Here is a 22,822-nt window from a genome sequence, read left to right on the forward strand (position 1 = left end):
ACCGGAAGGCAAAGCTCTCAATTTACCACTCGGTCTACGTTCCTACCCTCACCTATGGTCACGAACTCTGGGTCGTGACCGAAAGGACAAGGTCGTGGCTACAAGTGGCCGAAATGAGCTTCCTCCGTAGGGTGGCTGGGCTCAGCCTTAGAGATAGGGTAAGGAGCTCGGTCATCAGGAGGGAGCTTGGAGTAGAGCCGCTACTCCTTCGCGTCGAAAGGAGTCAGCTGAGGTGGTTCGGGCATCTAATTAGGATGCCTCCTGGACGCCTCCCACTGGAGGTTTTCCAGGCACGTTCAACTGGGAAGAGACCCCGGGGAAGACCCAGAACACGCTGGAGAGATTACATCTCCCAGCTGGCCTGGGAACGCCTCGGGATCCCCCAGAATGAGCTGGAACATGTTGCTGGTGAGAGGGAGGTCTGGGTCAGCCTGCTTGGCCTGCTGCCACCGCGACCCGACCCCGGATAAGCGGAGGAAAATGGATGGATGGATGGATTTATGGCTCAGTGCTCTCTCTCTTACCCTCATACAGCCAGTCCGTGATGCCGTTGAAGATGACTCCCTCCTGTCCAGAAGACGTGAGCCTCCACGAGCTGCTCTGAACATCCGTTTGGTAGTAAATGTTGTTTTCAAATATATATATCTGTGAGACAAGGAGACAATTTATATATATTTTGAATTTGAAAACACAAGCTGTGATAAGTACTGCATTATAGTGTATGAAACTTATCCATGCGCCTTATCGTACATAATTGTATGGAAAAAATGCTACGCAGATGAAACTGCCGCTTTTAGGACCGAGGAGACAGAGCATCTCTGCAGAACGAAAATACAACCAAGTGAACCGATCCCACATTTGCTGAGTGTATCATCTCCAGTGATAACACAGACAAATATGCAGGAGAGCTGCTGAGTAATGAAACTTTGTCATTAGCGTGTGACGCACCGCAGCAGGGCTTCAGGTTCCAACCGAGGGCAGGTAGAAACACTGAGGAAACCAGATAAATACGCTATCAAATGGTTAATTACTTTCCCTGTCTGCTCTGGAGAGAATAATGGAGTGATTATTCTGTGCATAATGCCCTACACGGTGGAGGCATTTGGAGCTTTGGTGGCAAAACAAGATGTCTTCCAGCAACAGCTCGATTAGCCTAACTGTTACTGGTTGGGTTTTGAGGGCGTTTGTGTTTCCTCTCGAGTCAAAAATAGAATTTGACGAGTCTTTACCTCAGAGCAGGTAGGATTCTATGAGTGCAATTAATTATATGTCACACGGTATTAAATAAGACATCCTTTTCACCTTTCTGCATGCAGCAAGGTTTTTTCAATCAGCTTATTATTTTCTCAATAATTGGATTCATTGGCTGGTCAATAAAACAACAAATTACACACACCTATTTAGATATTTGCTTGTTTGTCCAACAAACAGTCCAAAACACAAAGATATAAAATATTGAATATTGTAGGAGCGTGGAAACAAACGATGAGGCGAGTATTCCCTTTGCCTATCACCTTGTGGCCATTTATTTCCATCCATACACATATCACACTCATTCATTTCCTGCCACCCTTTAACCCCCCCTGTCACCAGGGTTACGCCCCTTGAGGGGCCCCGTGAATTCGGTCTTTTCTGTCCCCTACATGCGCCCCCCCAGAATTCACCAACTCCAGAGGTTAGTCCCAAAACCATTAATGTCTCGGGGCCCGAATCAACCAACCAGCCCGACTCCGTGTCTCTGGGGTGGGAGGCAGGACTACCGTTGAAGGAACCTTCCGGGTCCTGTCGTGTTGCAGTGGGAGGGCCCGAGGCCGCCTCCGCCGTGGGGGTTCAGCCAACCTTACCGGTTGGTCCAGGTCCAGATGTGCTGGTTTAAGGCGGTCAACCGACACGTATTCCAGCCTGCCGCCCATGTCGACCTTGCAGGTTTTGTCTCCGGTCTCCAGCACCCGAAATGGCCCGACGTAAGGGGGTTGAAAGGGTCCACGGTGGCCGTCCTGGCAAACGAACATATACTTTGCTGACTTGAGGCTGGACTAGATGTATGACTGTGGGAGGCCGTGCTGCGATGTGGGCACCGGTTTGAACAGCCTGGCTTTTTCCAGAAGCGTTTCCCGCTGCTGGGTTGCAGACCAAGGGTCTGTGACTTTGGGGAAAAACTCCCCCGGGACCCGCAGTGGCTGTCCATAAACCAGCTCAGCCGATGAAGCCTGCAGATCGTCCCTGGGGGCTGTCCTAAGCCCCAACATGACCCACGGAAGTCTGTCCACCCAATTGCTGTCTTTGAGGCTGGCCGGGAGAGCAGCTTTCATCGCCCGGTGGAACCGCTCGCATAAACCATTAGCCTGCGGGTGGTAGGCGGTAGTGCGATGGAGCTTCACCCTTAGGCTTCCTGCAACTGCATCCCACAGCTCTGATGTAAACTGTGGGCCTCGGTCCGAGGAAATGTCAGCTGGGGCTCCGAACCTGGCAACCCAAGCCTGAATAAACGCCCGAACCACCTCATCCGACGTTGTCGATGACAACGGGACAGCTTCTGGCCAACAAGTGGTTCGGTCTACCATGGTGAGGAGATGTGTGAAACCACGAAATGGGGGTAACGGTCCTACCAAGTCCACATTCACGTGATCGAACCTCCTTTCTGGAACCGAGAACTGTGCTAAAGGGGTCTTTATGTGACGGTGCACCTTGGAGCGCTGGCACACCACACAAGTCCCGGCCCACCTCCGTATATCCTTTTTCAGCCGGTGCCAGACGAACTTTGCTGACACCAACTTCTGAGACACCCTCTTGCCAGGGTGTGACAGTCCATGAATAGCATTAAAAACCTGTTGTCTCCATACGTCGGGAACAACCGGCCGTGGCTGGCCTGTGGAGACGTCACACAGGAGCGTAGCGCCAGTTTCACCAAACGGGACCTCCTCCAACTGCAGTCTCGTAACTGCCGTCCTCAACTCCTGGACGCCCGGGTCTGTAACTTGATCCTCTGCCATCTTGTTATAGTCCAATCCTAACTGGACAGCCCCGGTGACGGCCCTGGAGAGACAGTCTGCGACCAGGTTTTCCTTGCCCGCTACATGCTGTAGATCCGTGGTAAACTCTGATATGAAGGAGAGCTGGCGCTGCTGCCGTGCGGACCATGGTTCGGTGCCCTTACTCATGGCAAACATCAGTGGCTTGTGATCCACAAATGCCGTGAACGGCCGAGCCTCCAGCAGGAACCGAAAATGCCGAATGGCCAGAAAGAGGCCGAGGAGCTCCCGATCGAAAGTGCTGTACTTCCGCTCATTAGGCCGCAACTGTCGGCTGAAGAAAGCCAGCGGTTGCCACGCCCCTTTCACCCACTGCTCGTGCACAGCGCCCACTGCGTAGTCCGAAGCGTCCGTGGTGATGGCAATCTGAGCCTCAGGTGACAGGTGTGCCAGCATTGTCGCGTTTACCAGAGCTGTTTTAGCATCAACAAACGCAAGTTCCCTCTCTTCGGACCAGTCCACAGCCTGTTTGATGGCCTTGCCCTTCAGGGCTTCGTACAGGGGCGCATCACTTGCGCTGCTCGAGGAATAAAGCGATGGTAAAAGTTCACCATGCCTAAAAACTCCTGCAGGGCCCTCACTGTGAGTGGGCGTGTAAAGTTAGTCACTGCCTCCACCTTCGACGGAAGGGGAACCGCCCCGTCCTTTGTGATGTGGTGTCCCAGAAAGTCAATGGTGGTCAACCCAAACTGGCACTTAGCCGGGTTGATGATCAACCCGTGCTGGCTGAGTCGCTCAAACAGAGTCCGGAGGTGAGACATATGCTCCGCTCCTGACGAACTGGCCACCAGGATGTCATCCAGGTAGACAAACAGGAAAGGCAGGTCCCTCAGCACCGTGTCCATTAGCCGCTGGAATGTCTGCGCTGCATTTTTTAGGCCAAATGACATCCTCAAGAACTCAAACAGGCAGAATGGAGTGATCAGCGCAGTCTTGGGAATGTCCAATGTGAACGGGCACTTGATGGTAACCTCATACCAGGTCCACTTTCGAAAACACGGGCACCACCCGCCCCCAGGCTTCGGGGCCATGTGCAGGGGTGAAGCCCACGGGCTGTAGGAGCGGCGAATGATGCCTAGGCACTCCATGTTTTCAAACTGTCTTGGCAATGGTGAGCTTTGCCGGATCTAGGCCCTGCCGATGGCCAAAGCGGCCCGCACCTGCAGCGGGAGCTGCTGCAGAAAAAGTTCCGTAAACATAAACTCCGGCTCGTGTTTTCCTAGCAGAGCTAACATTTTGTCCATTAGCTCCGACGGCTTGCTGTCGCCGAGGCCATTCAGAGAAAGCAACCGGCGAGCCCGCTCAGAGTCCGAAAGCCTGAAAATGTTCAACAGATGGTCTTTCAATGTATCGTACTTGTCCCTCTCTGGAGGATTTTCAAGGATGCTTACCACTCTGCCTGCTGTTGAACTGCCGAGAGCTGCCACGACATAATAATATTTTGTCATGTCCGCTGTAATTTCTCTGAGGGCGAACTGTGCATCAGTTTGAGCAAACCACACCGCCACTTGCATCTCCCAAAACTCTGGCAGTTTCAGCGAAACTGCGTGCATCGTCATCTTCTCTTCTGGAAACATCCAGGAGAGTCAGGGTCACCAATGTAGGAGCGTGGAAACAAACGATGAGGCGAGTATTCCCTTTGGCTGCACCTTTATTTCCATCCATACACACATCACACTCTTTCATTTCCTGCCACCCTTTAACCCCCCCTGTCACCAGGGTTACGCCCCTTTCCTTAAAGGGGCCCGTGAATTTGGTCTTTTCTGTCCCCTACAATATTGACATTTTTGCTTGAAAATGACAAATGACATGAATCAAAATAGTTGCTGATTACATTTCTGCCCATCGTCTAATCGACGAGTCAGCTAATCGTTTCAGCTCCACAATGGTGCTGAGACTAAACACCCAAGCTCTTAAATGAATAATGGGGCTAAATATCCCTAAAGATCCTTAAACGCTTCAGCTATTAGTTCACATTTCATATTAGTCAAGCATTTTCCTGGATAATTTATGCATTCCCATTTAGACTGCAGCTGTACAATGCATGCTTACTGATATTTAGCGCTGAGTGAGTTCTTATATGAATATGTCACACATTATACTTTTTGAGACAAGGAGGATTGTGGGTCAGTATGAACTGTACTTGCATCTGTTTGGGAAGAGACGCAGATCTGCACTTTGGATTTCCTTGTTGGAAATAAATTAGAACTCAGTAGGTGTTGAGATGCATTGAGGTTATTATGTTGTTGTTTATGGACTTGCTTGGGTAATCAAGTGAAAATGTTTTATTACAAATATCTAATTCCTTTGAACTATCTTTGCTCCAGTATTAAATGTGTGATTAAGTGAATGATGGGAGCGTCATTGCTTTTAGACTGAGTTGCCGTTGTTCGGCCCGTAAACTCACCAGCTGCTGGCCGTGAACGCCCCACGAGGCAAACTGGAGGACTGAATCGGACACCTCCGGAGGGTTCAGCTCCCGCACCTCTCTGATGAAAGAACGGATCAAATGACAAATGACAGTATTACACAGCAGACCAGCACAGATCCACATACGTTCTTAAAGTCCAGATACAAACACTGCAAATTTACAGATTCCAAAGGCTCAAATAATGTTGAGGCGAATGATGTGTGTCATCTTAAGTGATTAAAAACATGAACTGAAGTCTACACAGACTCATCAAAAGGGATTTATTTTTCTCGACTGTTATTGATCTCGTCAGAACACTTTGTCGTTATGTGACTTCAAATAAAAGATAATACGAAGACATGTTAACTGTAGCTTGTGTGTCACTGATGTATGACCGAGAAATGAAAAGGAAGTAATATTACCATGCCAGCTGTGTGTTGATAAGCTGTAACTCTCTGTTTGCTCACCTTGTATACAGGTTGTAGATCAGGTACGAGGCCAAGAAAGAGTGCTGGAAGATCTAAAACCCAATGACAAGAAAAACATTTTCAACATTCCCATGATCTGACCTTTGTACATCCTCATTAATGAGAGGAAATACTTTGGATAATGATGACTAATAAAGTAGATTAGTCACCAGAATAGATATTCTCTCAAAATAATACAAAAAAACATTCTGAGAGCATTTTGTGATCATGTTCTTTGTGATGGTGTTTTTTGGCACACCAGCTTTTCCTCAACCAGCTTTGTGTTCTTTTCACTTCTTTTTCCCACATCGCCGCTCTGTACTTGTGCAGAATGAGGCTCTCTGTATTTAATTGGACAGTTATAACAATAACACAGCACGGATTTTGATTTTAGAGGAAGTAAGAGTGAAGGGGGAAGAATGCTCTACTGTGCCCTGCTGTTAAAATGACATAAAAGCTAAGAGTGAGAGTGCTGCATTTCACACAGTGATTGGATCTCATTATGGTTGACCTCTGCCCCTTGCATCTGCCACTAAAACCTGACATTTTGCCATACAATAATTGTCTATCATGGCTTTGAGTCACATATTGCTCATGTTTGTCCAATGATCTGAAGAAAATAGAAAAAATATTTGATCATGTTGACACTTTATTCCTTTTTCTTATATACTTCACACCTATGGGCAGTAATGATGAAAGAATGAAAATTCATGTTGAAAGAAAAACCAAACGTGACAAAATAAATGATGTGGAAAAAAATATATTCATATATATATTTCTGCAGTAAGTTCCATTTCAATATATTTTATATTTTAAAACAACTGACATTAGTTTGCATGATTTCTCACTGGTAAAATATACATTTTGAAGTGTGAGATGACAATGTTTGGTATCGTGGGAGAGAGGAAGAGGAGAGCCATCCGCACTACCACTGAAGCGGCAGAGAGGGCCTCAAGATGGCCGTGGCTCAAAAGAGGAGAGCCAAGGAGCCAGAGTAGCTAGCCATCTGGACACAAGCTGGGGTCTAATCAGCCTCGGCTGGGTCACCTGGAGGAGGGTGCATGATGTTGAAACACCCGAAACACTCGATGATTCCAGGAACATCACTGAGGATGTGTCCAAATGCATCAGCAAATGTATGTGTGTATGTTCACAACTAAACGTCTGTGTGGTCTATATGGAAATGCAGAGCTATTTCCCGCGCAACCGTCAAGTTGCTGTCTTTTCTTAAGTAGTCTAATGAGAAAGTCCCCTCATCAATCTTTAACTCTGCAGGATGCATCCTCTCAGACACGTTGACATGGAGCATGTGGTACGGACAGACGGACACGTGCAGACACGTTGACATGGAGCATGTGCTACGGACAGACGGACACGTGCAGACACGTTGACATGGAGCATGTGCTACGGACAGACGGACACGTGCAGACACGTTGACATGGAGCATGTGGTACGGACAGACGGACACGTGCAGACACGTTGACATGGAGCATGTGCTACGGACAGACGGACACATGCAGACATGTTGACATGGATCATGTGCTACGGACAGACGGAAACGTGTCTCTATCATCATGCTCACATTGTTTTGAAGCTAAGTATGGTTGTAAAATCTACAAAAATAGCAAATCGCAACCTGTTAATCAAAACAATTTAATTAGAATGAAAAATATCATGAAGTAGCCAGCTGGACTCAGGTAGTGCTGGGCGGTATACCGGTTTTAATTTCACGTATGATATAAAATTTTCACACACCGTCATACCGGTGCAGAGCCGAAACAAATGCTGTAACTCTTCAACAGGCAGCTAAGTATATTGTTCGCCGCTAAGACCGCTACGGTCGGAGCTAGTTCTGTTGAGTGTATTGAGAGGGAGCCCTAATCATGGTTATAACTTTATAACACAACAAATAATAACCCACAACTAACGCTCTGAAACAGGGCAAAACACCACGACACAACAGTTTGTGACACATAAACAATTTGTAACACTAATAATTGTACATTTATAAAATTGTGAGACAGCGAACAAGCGTGAAAAGCATGTAGGGTATGACTGCTGTAACTCTAACTACATTTATTTATTTTTTTCTCAGAAAATACATCTAATACCAAGAATACATACTGTAAATTATGAGGAGTCCAAATTGTGCCTGAAGCAAGTTCATTGAAGAATTCATAGTTGAAGCAACAAAGCCCCAAGTGACCTCTCCCTATATTTATCACCATTAATTTACTAAAACTTGTCTGAAAAGTGAAGCTGGAATGAACCGGATAGCAACTTCATTTTGATTTGTTTAAAGTAAATAATTTCACATTATGGTTAATCTTAGATGATTCTATTGCAACGACCTTTAAATTCACATATTACTTGCTAAATTCCATCCTGCAGGGCTACATACATACACAATCATCTTCTCTCTTATACTATATACTTTCCCCTGCGTGTGCAATGAAATGACCAGAGAATATCCACCCAAAGCTGTTGTTTCAGAATTCATTCATTCATTCATTCATTCATTGTCCCTGACGGAGAATGGAATCTGCCTTGGATCTACCAGCCACCTGGCCTTCACTCCGAATTTGGTCTTCCAAATTAACAAAAATAATCCTGTCGGAAGGAAAAATGATATTTTATATTGTTACTTGACTGCTCTTCTTCTCCCTTCTCAAAAAAAAAAGACGTCAACATCACTCAGCAGCCAGCCCTCGTAGGTGACAGCTCTGTGATGACTTCTCGATGAAGCTGTCAGCGACGGGTGACAAGCTAAGAGGCGCGGATGTTTGGAGACATCGGAGAGCGTAACAGGCAGCAGGCAGTTTGACTGTAGCGTGTGTCTGTGTTCTCGGACCACCGGAGTTATGCGGCACTTTTAAATATTTCCTACATGGGTGGTGCTTGCCACATTTCAATTAAGATACCACAGGCTGACCCGTACTTTATGCTTTCCTCACATCTGAGTCATCCTCACGCTGGTGACGTTGTCTGACTGTTGAAACAAATGCTGAGAATCTATGATGGAAACACAAAGCTTAGCGGTGTTGGAAAGTTGAGACTGTGGACTGGAGTGAAATGTTCAAATATACAAGTGAGTGCATGGACATTTGTTTTAGATGGCAGTCTGTGCAGACTTTGGAGGGGTGCAGTGACATTTGGAACAAGCGCAATAAATGCAGACAGAAGAGCAGTGTGTTGTGTTTGACAAAAGCGGCAGCCCATTTTACACTGAAGATAATAACCACACAGCAACTCCCTGCTGTGGTATCAGGGAGGCAAGAGTATACATTTAAAATTATTTTATATTTTTTCAAGTTAAAGAAACAAAAGCTGCACTTCTAAACCATATTTTAAAATAAGTTCCCTGCTCTGTGTTGTAGTGTCAGTAATACCGTTTGAACAGCAGTAATAAAACCGACAGCAACCTCCAGGTCTGAAAAGTGAAGCCGATGCTGAAGTGCCTTGAACCAGCATTCTCTCTAATGGCCTGAAAGGGGCAACTCCTCTGGTTGCTAAAAAGAAGTCAGACTGTATAGAAGTCTGCGAGAAAATGATCCTCTTTCTCACTTTTTTTATCAAGGAATCTTAGCTGGCATCCTCTTTTATGCTGCGCTCTGCTGGGGTGGCTGCATCACTTCAGATGATAAAAACAGGATCAATAAGATGATCAGAAAGGCTGGCACAGTGATTGGCCTTACCCCAGACTGGAGGTCACTGTAGAAAAAGAGAACAAGGGCCGAGATTATAACGGTTGTGTATTTTGAAGGTCATTCATTACACTGTGATTTGAATGGACTCAGAGGCTCATTCAGTGAGCGACTAAGGATGCCTCAGTGTTCTACAAAACGACTCAGAAGGTTTTAGTTCCAGCAGCAGTCCGGTTTCTGAATGAACACTTGTGGTTTTTAGATGTAGCATCTTTCTGCTGTTAATCAAAGGGCTTTTTATGGTGTTGTGTATTCATTGTACTGTGTTTTCTGTTTGTTGGGTGCTGTGAAAACTATTGTTTTTTTGTTGTCTGTATGAGTTGATTTGGTAGCAAATGAGTTTCCCCACTCTGGATTAATAAATCTTTCTAATCTGTGCTGAATTATGGTCCTATTTAGGCCATGTCCACACTACTACGTTTCCATTTGAAAACGCATATGTTTTGCTACGTTTACACTGAGCGTTCACACTACGCCGGAGTTTTCGGTCACCGGAAACGGAGGAGTTTGAAAGCTCCGGGGTTGCGTCTTCGTGTGGACGACGTAAACGCATAAGTTTGGAAACAATGACGTAGACCCCCGCGTTCGCTACTTGATTGGTTCTTAGCAGTCACGACGTGTCCTTCCCTGATTTGTCACACTCCTATCACGTGCCCCTTCCCGGAAATTCACAAACAACAGCCTTGATTACTGACCAACTACCAGGTTAATTCAACATGGAGAACTGATTACAGGTGTTGCTGACCTTGTTGTCTTTACTAGCAGCTGTTCAGTTAAAGTCTGCATTTTTGCTGAGGAAGCAGCTGTTATTGGAGTGATTAGTGAGCGGCCTTATCAGACCTATGGAGCGGCCGTCTGAAGTCACGGTTAGCGGCTTTGAGGAGGACGGACACAAAACGGAGGACTTTCCTTTTGTTATTAAAGCTTATTTTATTTAGCACAACTATTGCGAAGTCCACATACACAAACTATAAAGGAACAAAACATGAATTTCTCTCCAGTATGCCAGAAACTTCAGCCACCAGCAGAGCTACGAGTGAGAACAGACAACAATGAAACCGAGAGGAAATGAGTGAGAGACGTGTTGACCACATTTATAGACCCATATTCTAGTAAACCTTTATGTGTAAGTGTTGATTTTAAAGTAAATTTAATGTGTGAAAGAGAGAAATAGAGCAAGAGCTGCAGCATTGTAACTAAGTCTGAAAAATAAAACTTCTAACACTTTCCACGAAATTTGTCTGTTTGAGTTTATACAGGAAGATTTTATAGTAAGATCTTAAGTATCAAACACGATCCAAGCAACCAATCTACTTCCTGTTTACAAAGGCACCCACCCGAATGCCCAGGGTACGTGAATAGTTAGGTGATATTCGTTTTCAGGCTTGCTAGTATGGACGTAGATCATTTAGAAAACGATACTGAAACGCCCGTGTGGTTTTTGTTTTAAAATGAAAACGTATTAGTGTGGATGTAGCCTTAGAGTCAAATACACCAAAAAGCAGGCCACGCTTTAGGGCGGGGCTACCTCATGATTTCACTACCAACTACCACGGCGTTGAAATGATTACAACTTTTAATAATTTCACTGTGTGTTTTCACTTCATTAAAGTTAAATGTAATATATTCGTTGCTTGTAAATGTCTTATTCAGAGTTTGGTAGTACTTAGCTCCACCCTCTCGTGTCGCATCTGGTTGCAAAAAAACAAGCTGGCGACGACCAAAATGCCAAACTCAAGGCTTCAAAACGGCGGTCCACAAAACAATGAGTGATGTCGCAGACTACGTCCACTTCTAATATACCTGGTCAACCTATCCTGCCCGTTTGCTCACTTCCCCTCCCCCTCATCGTGCGTCTCACCACCTGTGATCGGATCCCACGTTGCATATCTCTATATGCAAATAGACGCATACGTCATATCTGTTTGCAAAGACCCAAAACCTTGTTGTTTTTAACCGTTTTACGTTTTGAGTAAATGGATTCACTGTGGCGCTCAAAGGCTACGGCAACTTTTAAGGTGGAATGTTTTCTTGCCCGTTACTCAATGTACGAGCTGTGACACCTTAAATGTCACGATGACAACTTTGATTGTTTTTATTGGCTCTCTTGCATGACATATGCTTTAGTGATGATTGGATTGAGATGAATTTGATATACATATGCAAACTGGAAATATTCTTTTCTATTCTACTCTATTCTATTTGTCTTGGGTGCATTTACACCAGTGGTGGGCAGTCAGGGCCTGCAAGGCCTTCTCTGCTGGCCTAAATAGAATCACAAAGTTATAGCTATTTTATAATTTAATCATTTTTCTTAAATACACTACATGTATTATAATTTATAAAAATATGTTTCCCATTATCTTATTTTCTCATTGCACAGCTCCTGTCTTCCTCAGTTGCTCTGCTTCCAGTGCAGCTTGTTTTAAGTAGAGCTTTTATCCAATCAGATTTCACCTCTGTGTCTCTAGGTAAGAAGAGAGGCCCCAGGCCTGCAGACTCACACGTGCATCCCTTTGCAGTTTAAGTGAATGGGGACGATATTGTTGATTGTCATAGTGTGCAACCTATCAGATCTTTAGTTTGACATGTTGGGCATATTCTTTGACATGCCAGAGCCTGCTAGCTGGCCTACAAGTACATGATTGGTCAGTGGGCTAGGGTGACATGTTGGGTGGTGACAATCCCAATATCTGCTGCCTCTGTCGAGCAGACATTTTCAGCCCTCAAACGCATTAAAACCTATTCAAGAAATACAACTGGGGAGGCTCGACTGTCTTCACTGGCGTCCATGAATCGAGAAGGACTTCTTACTGGAACAAAAATTCACGGATGTACTGAACAACCGTGAGATTAAACTTTTTATTAAAGAAAGGAGGATGGACTTTGTCTTTAAATAGTGAACAGCAGCTCTGGTAAGTTAACTGAGTTTGTTTTTATATCTGCAATAGCTTTAATATGCTTGTATATTTTTATTTGTACAACTTGTTTTTATGAAGATGGATTTTTGTTTGGTTTTATATGTGATAGGAACCATTGTTATGTCCAATGTTGCGCTGGGGACATATTTAGCTGGTACCAGTGTTGCCAACTTTCTCGCTAAATCTGGCGACTTTCCAAACCCTCATGGCGACTTTTTTTGTCAAAAGCTACTAGCGACAAATCCAGCGACTTTTTCTGGTGTTGTTGGAGACTTTTCTGGTGTTCTGACTCTGACGTTAAAGCACGTACGTTCTGCACGGTGGTGAACAAACAGCGGGTGCTGCCGTGAGCCCCTCCGCCGCCAAAAAGCACACACAGGCGGGTACTCTCACAGCACAGTCCTGTCTCCTAAAAATTGCGTTCCCCCAAAACTAAAATGCATTCTCAATTACGTTTGACCATAAACGTATTTTCTCCCTCATTATGTTTGTGTTTGACGTATTACAAATACGTTTCTCATCAACATATCTTTCCCATACTCTAGTCTTTATTATTTCCTGTGATCTGCCTCGCCTCTACCCCCGCCACCCACGAGTTGTTGCCCCGCGGCCTGTTCCGAGGGCTGACAGACCTGACGATGGGTTGCCTCATGGCGGGGGTGGCTGGAGACCTCGCGTCCGGCGCCAACGGGTGAGCGCCCGCCACTCGGAACCATAAAACCAAGTCCCGGATTTCACCCGGGGGACATTCTGCAGGTATTGTGGCCGGGTGATGTGCCTCGTTGCTGGGGAGGTATGAGCCGAGAGCGGCGGGGTGTTATGGAGGTATATTTTATTTATTTGTAGCCATCTAACACTAACCATAACTGCCACTAGGAAGCCATGTCCCCACCCAAACCTAACCCTTAAGAGAGTCACGGTTACTCCCGGATTTTACACGCGGGCCTTTGTGAAGGTATTGTAGCCGCGTAATGTTCCTCGTTGCTCGGCCTGGATGAGCGCGTTTCTGCTGTAGACAGGCGGGGTGTTTTGGTGGTATCTCGGCCGACAACTCGGTGTTGTTCCCGTGCGTGGAACAACACCGAGTCAATGTAATAAGTCAAACACAAACGTAATCAGGGAGAAAATACATTTTTTGGTCAAACGTAATTGAGAATGCATTTTAGTTTTGGGGGAATGTAATTTTTAGGAGACAGGGTTGCAGTACAGCAGCCTCGCGCAGCAGTCCCAGCTGCAGTCAGAGCAAAGATGAGACACACTCTCGGCAGATAGTGTATCTATAGGTGTTGGCTTCATTTTTACACGAAACAAATAATAACCGTAGCTGTGTTTCAGCTGCAGGACAGCAGTGAAGGCCCAGGTGTAAAATGCATGGCCCGCCACTGATTTACACCTTTACTTGGATCTGTCCACTTGTGATCAGATTACCAGCGTTGATGCCAGGTCTGAACGGAGTCCCTTCCTCCGTGGCCTTCATACATCAGGACTGGCCTGAATGAACGACTCCCTCGCCCTCCACGATCATCTGCTTCCTGACATCCATCCTCAACATTCTGTGGTACACTCCTCATTTTATAACTGTTGTGGCATGGTCCTTGCTGGTGAAGTCACTTATCAACACTACTCAGGTTTATTGCAGAGTGCTTTTCAGACTCGCAAAGTACACAGATACAACACAATGCAGCTTTTAAAATGAGATCGGTCTGTAGGTAGTTCTGAGACGTGTTGTGACATCTTTAATTGGCAAAGCATGTGGTTCATTCTCGACTCTCCTGAATGCTTAATTAATATTGGTCTTTGCTTATTTGCAAACCACAACCGCATTAACATGCTTTTCCAAATTAATAAAAAAGGAGACTTGTGTGCTCTTTATATTCTGCACGGAAGGCTGCTGAGCAGAAAAAAATAAAGCAGAATAAGTTGTATGGAAAGCTTTGACGCAGCAGTACAGTGCAGCGGAGATCTTTGCTTGATTATGATGAATTCATAAGACAACTGGAGACAGTGGTGCAGCAGCAGGCCATCACTCTCCATAGATTCCATAGATTCAGTCTGTCACTATGATGATGAACACACCTGCTACGTCCATCTCAGGAGGAGACGGCACCTCAAAAGAGAGAGAGAGCTCATTATCAAGCCTGAATAGTTCGCCGACACCGAGATTGTTCCCGCGGCCAATTGAATTACACGTGCACGAAAGAGTGGAGGTAGAACGAGCAATTTCACCGGTATTAGACAAGGGGACAACAATGTGTTTGTGGTGCGATAAATGACACGTGCGGTTTCTGCAGCATAACAGCTGCCGGTCTCTTTACTAACAGAAACCAAGGGGAGGTATGAAGAAAAGGGCTTGTAGGGTGCAGTTAAACCCTGTGACCAACACTGAACTCTTTCTTAATCACAAAATGTCCCCTTTTTCACCCTCATTTGCTGTAATATGCACTTGTTTCTACCAGTCTGCAGTCAGCATGGAACACTAGTCCTATAGAGGGGCAGAAGGAAGTGAGGGAACTTCAGCAGAGTGAATTCATGGATTGATACGAGTTGTATCAAGATAATAGACGGAAGCAAATTAAATGAACTGTTAAGTAGAAATGTTCCATTTCAATGTTGATTTCAAACTCTGCTAATCCCCTTTGTCAGCACATCAATGCATTCATCTGCATTAGTTTGAGGATCAATGAAGAGGATTATCACAGAATGTACTTCTGTTTATCATTATTACCATAAATCACTGCAATATGATCGCCACACTGCTCTAATGTATACATAAGTACTGTATGTAAACTCATTTTTCTGTATCTTCTACAGACATCGGTACAGTCAGAAGGGAGCCGGAGAGCCGTAATTACATTCAAATAAATCAATGATTAATTCGATTTACAGTACATGTCGTCAGCGTGGGACTGTGCAGAATACAGAATTCAGAGTTGATTCAGAACTCTACTGATGCAAGAAGTTCTTCAATTATCAAGGTGCCGCCGGCTGAGTTTACAAGACTGTCGTTAACCTCATTATTCAATAATTAGATGTGGGTTTTTAGTAGCCTGATGCAATAGTGGCAGTCATTCTCTTCATTCTACAGCGGGTCCTGGTTGGGTCTGTACTGTATGACTTAAATCTTTATGTACTGTGGTTTCGCACATTTCTGCAAGCCTGTCTCCTAGATGTTATCTTCATATACTACTAATTTGTTTTTGAATACATGTTTTCTGAGAAACAGCCTTACTGCTGGGACGACATGAGCTCACAGAACAAAAGTGAAATGCACGACCATGAACACAATGTGGTTTAGTTATCTAAACCACAATGTTTGGGTAAACATTATTAATTATAATTCCAGTGTTTGTTACCAGTAAAAACATAAAGTTGAATTAACTATCAATTTACCATCTATAAATAAGTCAAAGTGTTTTTTTCATTGTTTCACTACATTAGTTGATCTGAGGAAGAGGCGATTCTGTTGATCACACTTCTTCACCATCAAGCCTCAAGACACCCGACAGAACCTGAGGCAGAATTTTGTCGCACTATATATACAGTAGGTGCAATGATATTTATGATAATCACGCAGAGCTGCAGCACCTTATCACATCTGATTATGCATTCCCACTCACCTTGAGGTTCCATTTTATCTGATTTTAATGCTGCAACGAACAGTATCATAAGTATGTTTCTCTGTAATCACAACAAATCCCTTTGTGATCTTTTTATATAATTCCTCTTTCCTTCATAGGTGGTACCCTGGCTCTCCACACTGCAATGTTAATGAGTTTCCCAGGATTGTGTAGACAGACTTTCTATCTTTAGACCCACACCTTAGAGGCCAGAATCCCTTATCTCCCCTGCAGGATTGGATCACATATCTCAGCTCTACGAGTTGAACACATAGGACACAAAGAGTAACTGATGAATGGTGATTATTTTGTATGATATGTTGGAATACAACCGCAGTGCTGCAGTAAGCAATGTAAATATCCTAAAAAAAGGAAACAGCTGAAAGGAAAATATTGCAAAATTCCACAACAAAAATGCACATGTATCTTTTGTTGCCACACTTTTGAAGTAGCCATGAGCGACGACTTTTGAGTATCAGGAAGAAGAAGGAGATCACTGCACATCTTGCTCAGTCTATGTCACATGAAACTCAACAGGAAGATGCTCATGTCAAGGAGATGCATGATTTCAAGAGCAAGCTCTATTGTGGTTATCTTTCATTGGGAGAGATCAGAGAAGCTGAAATACAAATAATCCAATTCTGTCAGAGGAGAAGGTTCTCAGAAGAGATCTCTTGCCTCAAAATGGGAGAAGGTGTAAAAAGAAACAGCCACACATATAAACGCAATCCAATACTGGAAGATGGTGTGTTGAGAGTTGGAGGACGACTTGGTATGGCAGCCATGCCCGAAGAGTCCAAACATCCTGCAATAATAGCTAAGGATCTTCACATCTCATCCTACGTCATATTCATGAAGAGATTGGCCACGGTGGTAGGAATCATAAGTTGTCCAGACTATGCCAGATATACTGGATCCCTGGTGTAAGCGGTTCCATTAGGCGGATCTTGTCTAAATGTGTTGTGTGTCGGCGGCTACATGGAGCTGCAGGTCAACAGCAAATGGCAGATTTTCCTGAAGACAGAGTTTCTTCTGTACTCTCTCAATTTTGCTTGCCAGAGCCTTTTCAGTTAGAGATCTTGTCCGTTTCGCTATTTCCGATGTGCCAACCATCGAATCAGTACTTGATGCACTCATTTCAAACAAACAAGGGAATGACCCTCACAGTAGAAGCTAAATTTAAAGCCAGCAACCTCAACAGCTGTAACACTGGAATGAAGGCGCCATATTAACGTCAAACACTCCGAGTCCACACCACACCACAGTCTGTTTGAAGGCTCCACACACAACGTACGTAAACCCACGCAGCGGCAAAACCACGCCGAAAGGACAACACACCACTTCGACGCGCGGCAGTAACCAATTCAAACTGCGTTCCAACCAAAAAATAAGGCTCCCTCTCTCACCCCCCCTTCCTTCCATTCATCGAACTAAACTACTGAACAGCTGATATCCCCATTGCTATCCCCAACACCACGTGACTCAATTACTGGAAGTGACAAAAAAGGGTGTACAAAATGGCACAGGCCATACCTGGCTCCTACAGTCACCACAGTAACTGCACAGTTACAACCCATTCCCACACCCAACTCATCAACTACTGCTGCTTGGTCAGTGCCCCTATGTGTCTTGATACCAATGCACCAAAGCACCCTTCAGCGTCTGTATGAGATGCACCACACTTTTGACTTACTCCAATCAAAACCAACTTAGGTCAGTATAAGACATTTAGAGCAACTGATGTAGTACAAAGTGCACTAGGCAGGGGTGGGAGGGGTGGCAGGTTGATCAAACAAACACAGGACTCTCACCAAGGCCTCTGTTTGTGTACCATGTGAAACTAAAAGTCAACGTTGACTTATTTTGTCATTGAGATGTTAGTCAATCAAGTTAACGTCAACCACAATCTTTTTTTAAAACTACTTAGTTATGTAGTTTTGTTGCCTAAATCTAACTTCCTGTGAAGAGAGATGTTGATTTTGAAAAAACGATAGTAACGATAGCAAGTAACAAGCATATTTTGAAATGCCGTCCCAGACATGTCTAAAACTGGCACTGGAGGGGTACGTAGTTTAGTTTAAACATACATAGTTTAAAGCGTAGGGCCACTGACCATGCCTCTGTATTTGACGAGTTGATAATGAGAATATGTTGGTGGTAAATAATGCCTACGTGGTTTGGAGAACAAGTAACTGAGAATATTTCTTGAAATATATCCCCCGAAATGCTTTTACACTGTACCTTGAAGTAAAATATCCACCATTGTCCTTTGTAGACAAACATTGTTACATTCACAGAAACAAAAACACATGTACTTGAATGTTTTCACATTAGCTTATGTAAATGTTAACTTTTCAACATAATAAATGAGTAGTTATAAGGCAAAGCAGTTTGTTCCCATTAGTAAATTACAAAATGTGCCATGTGTATGAATAATTGCTTCATAAGTATCTGGAATATTCCAATTTGTCTTCCAGCCAGGAAACAGTAAGCTAATTCAATGTCAGATATGTGATATATGACGCAGCTAAGTAGTATCTATCCAAATACTGTCTCTATAAATACAGCGAAGTAGCATTCTATGGCCTCTTGGAGATGGTTGTTTACATTTCAACAGATTAAAGATTGAAACATTTACTAATTGTATTTGAGGAAGATGTCCAGATGTAAAATATCTCTCTACTCCAGTCCACTCCACTCCACTCAACAAAAGTTGATTTATCATAGTATTAATTGGCTAGCAATGGCAAAGTCGATCTGTGCGTCAACCACTTTGGTCCAAACTGAAATATCCCAACATTGTATATAGGTATTCATTGTCCTTTAGTGCCACCAACAGGTTAACTTTTGTGGTTTTGAGTGAAATGTCTCAACAACTTTTAGACAGATTGTCATGAAATGTAGGCTGATTACTGATTAGTAATAACTTTTACACTTATTGCAAGAGAGCTGTTTTGTGCTTTTCTTAATTTGAAGCTTAAGAGCTCACAACTAATTTATGGTGCGATTGTAAGGGCCATCCTCTCAACATGATACGACATTGGAGGTATGGCAGAAACTACCTTTAATTTGACATCTAGACAGATGAAAATAAGCTCTACTCTGAATAAATGTATAAGGGGCCATCCTGTGTGTTGATAGTACAGGGTTTTTTCTTTCAGTGAAATGGTTCAACTTTAAAACGCACACAAGGCAAGAGGCACACAATTTGGAAATTATAGGTAGGTGTATCATTTGTGCAGAGTAACATGATCTTTTAATACTACTGTTATTATTGTAATCATTTGCTACCTGTGCAGGGCCAGCTGGGAACAGGCCGATTGCTTGGCCTCTGGTGTTGCTGCTAAACATCTCCACACCCGACACTGCGCTCCCTTGGGTCCTGAGCACACCCGTCATCCAACCCAGTACAGCCAAAGCCTGGACTGGGGGGGTCTATTACAAGCTTTGGCACAATACCGGGTTGACCATTGTTGCATCCCAGCAGTCCAGCAACACGTTTCAATTTCCACATCTTAGTTAGGTTTAGGCAACAAAACTCAATCAAACTGTTTGAATACCTGCAGAAGTGCTGTTACTAAAGAACAAAATTTACATGACAAATAAATCAACATGGCTTCTCGTTTCACATGGGGATCAAACACCAGTCTCCTGACTGAAAGATTGCTGGATGTTGGACCCATCCACCTCCTCTCTCATCCGTCTTGTGTGGGCTTTTGTGGTCTTTAAATATATCCTCGCACTCTACTATGCACTTCCTTGGGTCCTGAGCAATTAATCTGCCAAGTGTGAAGTTGACCGAATAAACGGGTGTTGAGAAAATCAAAGGACAGACATATGGAACGAGACTCCTTCCATTACAGTTAGATAGGAGCTTGTATTGTACATTAAAAATTTTGAAATTGGCTCCCTCTCTTCAAAATGCTGCCTCATATTATTCATTGCAGTCATTTGAATTATATCTGCCTGAGTAACAGATAAAAAAAACTATTCCACCTCTGTACCAGAATCTGCTAACAATAGAAAATGCTGAAATAGTGAAATGAAAAGTGCTGTGGATCAGCAGTTGAGCACCAGCCTATACAGAGCTGATCGGCCTGATTATCGTGTCTGAGCGCATTCCTTCAACACGCACAAACAATCCTCCATCCCATCGTCTACACTCTGTAAACATCATGTTAAATGGTGAAACAAACCTGCAGTGGCTGGGCCACACAGCTCAGTGTTTGTTTTGTGGTATTGCCATTTTAGAGGAAGACATGCTGGGACTGATGGGGGCTCAGAGTGCTGATCCTCAATGACGCCACCATTGAGGTGGGATTTATTTATTTTTTGCCAACCAATGAATCCCAATAAAGGGTATACATTAACTTTAATTGGTTTACTTTTTTTTATCACTGAGGGACGTATCAAACTTGTTATGGCTGATAAGAATGGGAAAACAAGTCTGCTGAATCAACAATGATTTGTACTGTATTCTAAAGGTCAGTAAAAGAAATGTAGCAGGAAATCTGTTGCCTTATTCTCTTCTCTGAACTGCGTTCGTCCAATCACGGTTTAGCAACCATAACTCAGTTGCTAAATCGTGATTGGCAGCAGTCCTCTTTACATTATATTACATTACAGTCATTTAGCAGACGCTTTTATCCAAAGCGACTTATAATAAATGTATTCAACAATTCAAATCTTAAGTTTGGGATTTATCCATACATCAAAGTGGGATGCATGGGGCTACTCTGCTTCTCAGGGGTTTTGAAGGTTGGTGTCATTTTTATCCCCTTTGCAAACCAAAAAAATAAGAGCAGTGTGTTCACACAAAACATGATGCAAATCTTTTGTGCGACTAGATTACATACAAAGTTGTTGCAAAGACGCGAACAGACGCAAGTAAACACAAAATCGGCGGTATTCAAACAAGTTTAAATTTTTCAATTCGGGCGAGAGATTTGCAGGCTTACTGTGATTGACAGGTCACTACTGCTACCAGCGCCGTAAACGGCGTGTCTACGTCACTCCTCCGCATTCCAAATATGGAAACTTCCATTGGCTACAAAAAGTCAAGATGGTAACGACCATAATCGACAATGGCGACGGCCAAAAGGCCGAACTCAAGGCTTCATAAAGGCAGTCCACAAACCAATGGGTGATGTCACGATGACTATGTCCACTTGTTATATAAAGTCTATGGTTCAGAGCTGTGTGAAGACAGGCCATCCCGGCTGTATGGGCTGTTGTGGGCCAATCGCACGTTGCATTAAATGGAAGAACCCTTGTGGTAATTGGCTGCGAGCAAAACAATTTAATTAGCACGTTTTTCTAGATCAGGGCACTAAAATGATCTATTGCAGGTATCCCTTGACTGGAGAAGTCTCGATATAACTTGGTACTGGGTTATTATCGCTATAGTCTACCAATAACCAGCCCTAGTAATGACCCTGCCAATGCACAGATTCTGATAGTAAATCTGGGATGACTAAATTGAATGTCTGTTGTCTAGTGGGCACTTGGCCTTACCTGCTGGGAGCCAAGAGTGGCCGCCAACCCCATCCAAGACACTCTGATGCAGTGATGCAGTTATTTTGTTTCTGTTGCCAGCTTGTCTCATAAGCCAGCTGAACCTCACCCACGAGACTTGGCTAGGCTTGAGGGGCTAGTTTAAGAGTTGAGCAGCATGGGAGTGCAGCTGTGTGTGACAGCAGGGGGAGAAAAAGTTTCTGCGAGGAGAAGCTGGAAGAAACAGCCACTGTTTTTTACACCTGAGCCTGGTTTGGTCCCAGCTATAAAGGCGGCCCCTCATTGGCTGGGTGCGCCTCTCCTCCCTGCCTCCTGTTTGGAGGACACGGCTGCTGCTTTGTTTTATTTGTTTAGTTTAGTTTAGTTAGTGGTACTTTAAATAAATATCTGTCTATTACTTTATACTCGTCTTGTCTCCCTCATGTTACGGCCTTTTGAGCCGGGTCGTGACATTAGTAAAACACCACAAATACACCAGAGCAATTGTACTTCATAAAACCCCTTGTAATTGGGTTCAGGAAAAACTTGAGGTGTGGGTCAAAGTAACAACAGAAGTGGCTCTATTGAGCACAGAAGTTGAATCAACATTGACTTCCTGTTTCATACTGGGACAGCCGTCTCATGGGACGCACTGTTTTTTGTCCACCCCCCGTCCACCTCTCCTCCCACGAGCGTGGGTTTTTCAAGTCTTTATACTTCCCTGGTTCATGATTAGGCGGATTACATACACATAGTTTTCGTCGGATATCTGCAAAATTACAGAGCACATTTTTCGTAGGCCGCTACGAACGCTGCTTGAGAAAAGACTGTAATGAGCCAACTGGTTCGAATGATATCTTATGACAAGTATTTTGTTACTTTTTGTGCACTCTAATTCAACAACTTCTGTGCATGTTCCCACATGTCCATTTCACTTCAGGAACTGTAAACCTCCAGCATAGCCCCAAGCCAAACACCAGTGCCAGAATACATGCAAGCAGAATATTAAGAGGTTCTTACCTGCTTGACATCATATCCCAGAAGAACATAGTTCAGATCTGGAGAAACTGCAAACTTTGACGCCTTAAAAGTTGCCTGTGTGATGAATAAGAGATGGATGAGACTTCTTATAATAAACTACGTTAAAACTTACAACAAGATACACACAAAATGACCAT

At 44.0% G+C, this 22,822-nt stretch overlaps 1 protein-coding gene across 2 annotated transcripts in view; it reads right to left on the reverse strand.

Moving 5' to 3' along the window:
- Nucleotides 1–22,822, reverse strand: part of LOC116395821 (inactive dipeptidyl peptidase 10-like) — a 134,179-nt gene that overhangs the window by 22,677 nt on the left and 88,680 nt on the right. For both annotated transcript variants that reach the window (XM_031869969.1, XM_031869968.1), the window contains exons 5-8: nt 22,665–22,739; nt 5,910–5,962; nt 5,440–5,521; nt 525–645 (exon numbers count right to left, since the gene is read on the reverse strand). In XM_031869969.1, coding sequence (XP_031725829.1) covers nt 525–645; nt 5,440–5,521; nt 5,910–5,962; nt 22,665–22,739 — 331 coding nt within the window. The remainder of the gene's footprint in view (nt 1–524; nt 646–5,439; nt 5,522–5,909; nt 5,963–22,664; nt 22,740–22,822) is intronic.

The sequence above is a fragment of the Anarrhichthys ocellatus genome, unplaced genomic scaffold, assembly GCF_004355925.1.
Source record: "Anarrhichthys ocellatus isolate YVR2014 unplaced genomic scaffold, GSC_Weel_1.0 scaffold50, whole genome shotgun sequence".
Classification (NCBI taxonomy): domain Eukaryota; kingdom Metazoa; phylum Chordata; class Actinopteri; order Perciformes; family Anarhichadidae; genus Anarrhichthys; species Anarrhichthys ocellatus.